This window comes from Excalfactoria chinensis, chromosome 3, assembly GCF_039878825.1.
Source record: "Excalfactoria chinensis isolate bCotChi1 chromosome 3, bCotChi1.hap2, whole genome shotgun sequence".
In the NCBI taxonomy this organism is placed as follows: Eukaryota; Metazoa; Chordata; class Aves; order Galliformes; family Phasianidae; genus Excalfactoria; species Excalfactoria chinensis.
In genome coordinates this window covers 85,256,765-85,264,264 of record NC_092827.1, presented here as the reverse complement: position 1 = coordinate 85,264,264, position 7,500 = coordinate 85,256,765, and the positions used below count along the sequence as shown (strand labels likewise).

The following is a 7,500-nucleotide window of genomic DNA, read 5'->3' as shown; positions in this document are numbered from 1 at the left end:
CAACATATTGCTAAATAATATAAAGGCAGTGTTTTGTCACTTCTGTAACTATATACATATGAGTAATGACTGGGACAATATCAGTTTAGACCTTAACCTTTGACTCTTCCGGGCAGCATTAAAACCAACCTAAAGAGGCTTTTCTTCCTCCTTTTTAAGTTTCTGACTCCTACACGTCATGCGGTAATGAGGTGGTTATTGTGTTGGTCTAATATTTCACTCCAGTGGTATAATTAACACAGAAGGGATGGATTTTAGAGAGAAAATGTAAGCTCTCCAATTCTCCTAGATTTGTTTCTACACGTCCCAGTATATTTGTGCATTTGGAAGGTGGCTGCTTTGGGAGAGAGGTGACTGTGGCTCAGATGAAAAGACTAAACAAAGTCATAGTGCCACCACCTTTAATACACTAAAAAGGATATTCCTAAGAAGATACAAAGGTTAAATACCAGTTTTCATCCCAGCTCTAAATATGAGCATTTTTAGCTTCAGTTTATAGATGGTTTACAACCAACAGTTCTACAGAAAACGAAATTGCATTTCCTTCAACAGAACATTTAAGTGCAATACAGTAACTGCTTACTCATATAAACCAGTTACATTCCTTAAGGGGAGCTTTTTGAAAACAATGCGTATTGGAATTTTCAAACACATAGTTGGTACCAGAAGGAAACATTTGCACTATCAACACCAATGATTACTATATAATACACATGGCAAATATAGTTTTTGCTTTCACTTCTCATGTACAGTGCTCATTTTGGGGGTTTTGTAAACCACTTTCCATTTATATATATATATATATATTTCTGTATATATATATACGTATAATCTTTCAATGCTGCTGGTGAAAATCCTATCTTTAAAGCCACAAAATCTTCACCTTTATTTCTTAATCAATATTAACCTGTGGAAAAAAAAACATTTTTCTATTAACTGACTTCCTATACATAGAAAAAAATTCTGCCATTTTACAGAAACCGTATTACCCATTCCCTTGACATCTGATGAAAGACTCAACTGTTAAAAGTAAGAGAGCTGGATTTCCAAGAATGCTTTCAACTATCTGTACAGTTACTGTAGTGTTCCTTATAAATTCAACAGATGTTTTCAGAATGTAGTTATTAAAATCTTATGTCTTTACGCAAGAACGGCCTTAAGGTTGAATATTTACATTGCTTTATAAAAGTTCCCCTCGGTTTTCAGTGTTCACCCACGTACCTGGTACAGTAACAAAGATTCTGCAAACTTAAAACACTTTAATTAAATAATACTCAGAGGCACAAAGCAAACCTCAGGAATACATGGGTGAACACTTTTCTTAAATAATTACTACATTCTAACATCTTCCACGTGTTTACCATTAAATGTGAAACGTTCCCATTAAACAACCAGAGATACAGTAAGAATTAAATGTTTTGTAGTTTCAAATAGAACATTCTTTTCACAAAACATAACAAATGTCTAAAATAGGTTCTTAATCTAGATAGGAAAAAGGTAAGCTTTTCACTTCATACGCATATTTTGTGTGTGTGTGTGTGTCAGTGTATACATACATACGTGCGCACGCACCCTGGCTGCGTGTGACTACATATGTATATGCATCTGCACATATGTCACGTATGAAATATTGCTTCTATACTACTTTTCATCAGGCTAAGAAAACACAAGATTTGCACCACAGTTACAAAAAATTGGCTTCTACAAGAATTTTCAAAACTCGAATGCTGCTCAAACGATTGAGAAAAAATAATTTGCGTTATCAAACTGTTCTAAAAATTCTCTTCTTCAAAAACGTATTCTCCTGCTTTGTGAGTTTTTTTTCTTGTTTTTTCTTTTTTCTTTTTTTGTGTGTTTTTTTTTCTTTTTGTTTCTTTTTTTTTTTTTTTTAATTTTTAAAAAGACACAAAATATGCATAGCTATCAACAGTATGTCAAACAGCCGGAAAAATAATAATTAATAATAATAATAATAATGAAATAAAATAGTGTTTATTGCAGCTGTAGTAATTGAAAAAAATAAAGTTTAAAAGATGAAAACTGTAAGCCACAGAAGGCACAAGAACAATTGTACTTGTGGGGGGAAAAACTGGTATTTTGAAGGATTCTTTTATCCTTCCGCTGGTGCATTTAAGGTCTAGGCACAGACTATAACCTCAAGTTTATATGCAGAAATAAATCTGGATTAGCAGTAAATGAATGGCAACATGGGATTTCTACATGGAATTTGAAATTCTTTCCCTGTGTAAACGTTTCGTTAGAATAAAAGTAGCCTCCTGCCTTTTAGCTGATATTAGGGAAATAATATCCAGATCACTTGAAAAAAAAAAAGAGAAAAGCCAACCCTATTTTCTACTTGCAATTTAGTAGGAGCTATGCCATGTTTTTAGGTGTACTGGGAGGCACAAAGGCAATATGGCTATAAAATACAGAAGAATCACATGACGGAAATCATCGAATCATCCCGTATTCCTTTTTCAGACCAAGGAGCTTTTATTGTTCTTTTAAGGTGAAATTTCTACTCTTAATTCCTATGCCTCATTTACTATCGAGATTATGCTACTTATAAATAAATAAATAAATGCAACAACATCAAGTGTTGAGTACACAATTTCACTTATTTAGATTATGTGAATCACATTGCAGCCAAATAATAATAATAATAATATCATATTAATAATAATAATAATAATAATAAACATAATAAAAGTAATGGTAAAATCACAGATTAAGATGGTAGCTAGTAGTATGTCCACATATTATGACTACAGTATGGCTTTGCTTTCTTATGTCCAAGGTGACAATGCAGTGTTATGTTTTGTATCTGACAGTATGACAGTGATGAATTTGCTGTGTTAAAACTTGAGCATTTTATGCCACTTCTTCCCATAAGTTAAAAAAATAAAAATAAAAAATAAAAAAGAAGAAGAAAAGAAAAGTGCATGAACACAATTTTCATCCTTTCTTACTCAGAATTAACTGGAGTTACGTCATCATGAAGTGTAATGTTTACCAGATCATGCAGAAGAATAAATGTGGAAAAAAATAAAAAGGGAAAAGAAGGAAAATGAAACAAAACAGAAGAAAAGCAAGAAAAAGACACATCCTTTCTACTGTGAGGATACGTACAGTGTTAGGTACTCTTAGGGAGTCTAAGATCAAGATTTGTTTAGCTTTTAATGCATAGTGAAAATGTTGGCACTTCATCCCATGCTATTGTCTGCATTGCCTATACTCCACAGATACTGCCAGTGCTTGAAAATAATGACAGGGAATTGTAGGACTGTGCTGTTTAATTTGAAGTCAGCAGGTTTTTAAGGCTTTCTGCTGACAATAATTGCTTTCATACATTTCTATCCATCAGCAGTATTTGTAAATGAAGTGAAATTGCAATGATCAGGTCAGCTCTTTAGTCACATGGGTAAACTTTCACTCTCCAAAGTCAAAATGTAATTTTAAAATACAGAAACAAGGTATCAATATCCTCCAGGGTCTAAATGCAATCCTCAGCTAACCAGGAACTTCCTCTAGATTCAGACTGAAATGTGCAGGGGAAAACACTATTGACGATAACAATAAATTCTTACTGCATCTGTACAAAAGACGACAGAGAAAATGACAAATACAGAGTGCTATAGCATATTCAACCTTCCCCCAAACTTTTGGAGACAATACCTTTCTTAAAACGTGAGACAAAGAGAGCCATTGAAGAAAGCACAAGAACTAGCAGCTAGCTTTCTTTCCGTGTGCTGACATTTTGTGGTACGGCATTCAGGTGAATCCAGACCCATCGTGGACTTTACACTGTAGCTCAGATGTTGGTCAAGACTACCTCCAGCTTCTGAGGATGTGCAGCAATTTGCTCAAATCGAATTATTTTTTTTTAATAAAGCTGCACCTTAGAGTAATTTAAAAATCCAGCCGGGCTCTTTGAACCCTGCATAGCCGGGAGAACACTGCAATTTTTGTATATGCTTGATTAGATTTTTACGAAACTGTGATTTTCATTCTCCCGATTAGGAAAAGGCTGATTATATTTTACAGCTACGAACAAGTCTTCTTTTTTTTGTTGTTTCTTTTTTTTTATTTTTTTTTTTCTTTTCTTTTTCTTTTTTCTCCTTTGCCTCAGCACTGTGAGGTGAAGATGCTTTCTTTGACTGTATATAAGGTCATTCAAAAAGTGCTTTTCAGGACAGATGTCAAATACAGACAGAAAACTGTGTATATTGGAAAGGAGGTTTCTAGGGGCAGAATGTACTGAGAGGAAAAAAAATCAGGGACCGATGCCACTTAAAGTAAGACCAAGACGTGGCAATTTAGAACTCAGCAGGTTTCATTTTTACTCTATGGAGAGTGAAATGCTTCCGTTTTAACAAGCTGACCATATTCTACAATTCGTGTGGTTGATACAACGTTGTGCATGAGTTACCGGCCTCCACCTGCACGAGTGGTATTTGATTTGTGCAAACGTCCCTTGCTGCAGTTTAGAAAAACAACAACCTGGCATGTCGATTACTGGTGCAGGGTATTTATTGTTCCTGTTAGGGAAAGCATGAAGAATAGGGTTTGCTTTTTTCGGTATCACTTCTTGGAGTGAGTACCTGAAATAGATGTTGTAGCTTTTTGAAGTATGAAAGAAAATCTAGTTATTGGTTAAAAAGTACATAAAATTTGGAAAAAAGAAAAAAAGAAAGAAAAAAAAAAAAGAAAAAAAGAAAACAAAAAGAGCTCCAAGCTTATGAAGTGACTCCACAGAGTTTAGACCTTTAGCAGTATAAACATAATATAAACTTCATTGTCTGTAGTATTGTGCCATGACATTAGTCTCACTAAGACAAAATGCCACTTTGCAGCAAGCAATAAATCTGACAAAGCATTTTTAAACATAATGCCCTAACTTGCTAAGACAGGCTTTTACACGCTTCCAAACTCTTCTCCCTGAAAATTAACTCAATTTATTCTCCAAATGTTAAGGGTCTCGGGCAAAAGTAAACCAAAGGCTGAAGTAAAATAACCATCCCCTTGGAACCAAACGAAAACCCAAAGATACACCCAGGAGGAATCACAGTCTAATTTCATATACATATATATGTATGCGATACACATATATATGAAATTAAAATAGAGACACGCATGACTTGGGCATCAGAAGGGGACTGCTACTTTCATACATTCATAAATAGCTGCTGAACTCTCTACTCATGAAGAAGCTCTTGTAGGCAGTTGGGGGATTTGAAAATCTCAGGGACCTCACTGTCCAGCTTACAGATGACCTTGTATATGGCCTTCTTCCAGGAAGGATCAACATCTTTGCCTGCGATAATGGCATTGAAAAACTCCCGTAACGTGATCTGAGCCACTTCCAGGAATCTCTCTGGAACCTGCTGATACAAGGAGACAATGGCATTAATACAGTTTTCAATTTCAAGTCTCTGGTTCTTCAAAGGAAACTGAGCTAAGTTCTTTCTTTCAGAAAGGGGCTTACATAGCACCTGCATTTTCTAAATGTAGCAGCCTTCTATTCTCTTATGCAAAGCTGTTATATATAGTACTATAGCAATAACTTTTATAACATGTGTTAGAGATCTGTGTAAAGTCTACGGACAGAATGTAGGTAACAAAATGTTTCTGTCTGAGTTTGGAGAGTGGGGGATTTATAGGATATAATTAGCAGGAGGGGAAACAAACACAATTGTCTTTAAGGAGAGAAATCCCTGCCTGATATTTTACCCATGCGTTTATGACTATGTTCCCTGTGTTGGGACTAATACAGAAGTTGTGCACATCAAGAAAGCTGCCTGTACCTCCATGCTTAACTTTGGTCACAGCCAGTGTCGAAAGCTACAGAGGAAATAGGATATCTCTGAATGTTGTTCAGAGTTGAAAAACAAGCAGGCAAGCCTTCAGTGAACATCTTGGTTTTGTGGCTCCTGTGCAAGAGACTCCTGTAAGATGACTTTATTGGGAACCATTATGGCTTTCTCTTCTTTTCCGAAAGACTACAAACAAAATCCCAACCCCTTCAATGGGCACATTGTGCTCCAAGTGATGATTCACTTTTTCACTATCGAGCTGCTTTTCTCCTTGTAAATACAAGGATGTGTTCATCACAGATTAGTCATAAGGAGAGAAATTCAACGTGTCAAATTCATTTGGGCTTTATGAATGTCACTGTCACCCCACAGGTGAGCCATCAGGGACATGCCATTCTCAGTGAGTGAACGTTAAAAAAACACCTCCATACTTTAGTAACACATTCTACACAGTTGTTTCAGATATCACAGTATGTTTTCAGATATCAGCACCATCTTCTTACCCCCTTCCTTCAGCGATTTGAAAGCAAACACTACAACAAACAGCAGGTCAGTTGCAATGTTGAAGTCATCTCCACAAAGGTATTATTTTCCATTTTTATAATGGAAATACAGCTTCACAGTGCTAGGACTGCTAATGCACAGCCGGCCACTGGCCAGCAGGCTTATAATAGCAAGTACTCCCTCAGTGCTATTATTTGCCCACTCTGACACACCTGGCAAGAGCAATTCTCTGACCTACAGTAGGATCCATGCAAACTCTCCCTGTGGCCAACATAGAGCTGTGCAGCTCTCACTCAGTTACTGACCATGTGTCACACTGTCAGATCAGCGCCTGCACCTTACCTCTATTTCAGACTTTTGTTCTTCTGCCTTTCAAAGCCACTTCTAGAAAATCTGTCTGGAAAAGTGCACATTTAATCTGATCCCATACAGCTCTGGAGCTTAACTCACCTATCACGGGTGGGGAAATACTAGCCCTTTGCTAGCAACGTTTTGCTAGCGGAGAAGCATGAGATCAGCTCCCCTTGAAATCAGCTGACAAGGGCTGTTTCCAGAAGTCCTGATGCCTCTGGAAACTCCCTGTGGACCTCCAAGAACAAAACCTGGCCCCACGTGCTCTCCTCTGTTCCCAAAGACAGGCTGCCTTCCATGGAAATTTTTCCCTCAGCAGGCTACACAGAAAAAATGCTTGTACAGACATTCATTGCAGCAGTAACTATATGAGAAGAAGATTTGTATTACCCTTCACTTATTGCAGCTTACAGAAACAATGAGAAACTTCACATAACCACTCTGCTGTTTGCATGCTTGTGGATACCAAAGACACCCTACTTGTCTTGTTCTTGCATTACTGTAAGAAATGGTACACTTTACTGTTTGTGCAGTTTCAACAAGTGCTCCCATGCTGTTCTCAATGCTTGGTATCACTCAGAGCCAACCAAGACAAGGAGTCATTGACTACACAATACTAGACAGAAATAAATACAGCAGATAACCGCCCTTCTGATGTACACATGGATGCCAGCTTATGAGGTTTTCCCCTTGTGCTTGGGAAGAAGAGTTCACAATTTCTAATTCTGGGGTCCACTCCAGAGAACCAATATCAAGAACCTTTCTTTCTTTCCTTCCAAGTCACTGGAGATAGGATGGTGGCAATAACAAGCAGCTAAGTGAGCAGCCTGAA

General features: G+C 36.8%; 1 protein-coding gene across 2 annotated transcripts in view; it reads right to left on the bottom strand.

The window, feature by feature from the left end:
* Positions 1–1,977: 1,977 nt before the first annotated feature.
* PROX1 (prospero homeobox 1) overlaps positions 1,978–7,500 on the bottom strand; it is a 45,480-nt gene continuing 39,957 nt past the window's right edge. Inside the window, exon 5 of one of the 2 annotated variants that reach the window (XM_072332278.1) lies at positions 1,978–5,384. In XM_072332278.1, the coding sequence (XP_072188379.1) occupies positions 5,196–5,384 (189 nt within the window). In that variant the 3' untranslated portion in view covers positions 1,978–5,195. The remainder of the gene's footprint in view (positions 5,385–7,500) is intronic. The other variant, XM_072332279.1, reaches the window with a different exon arrangement.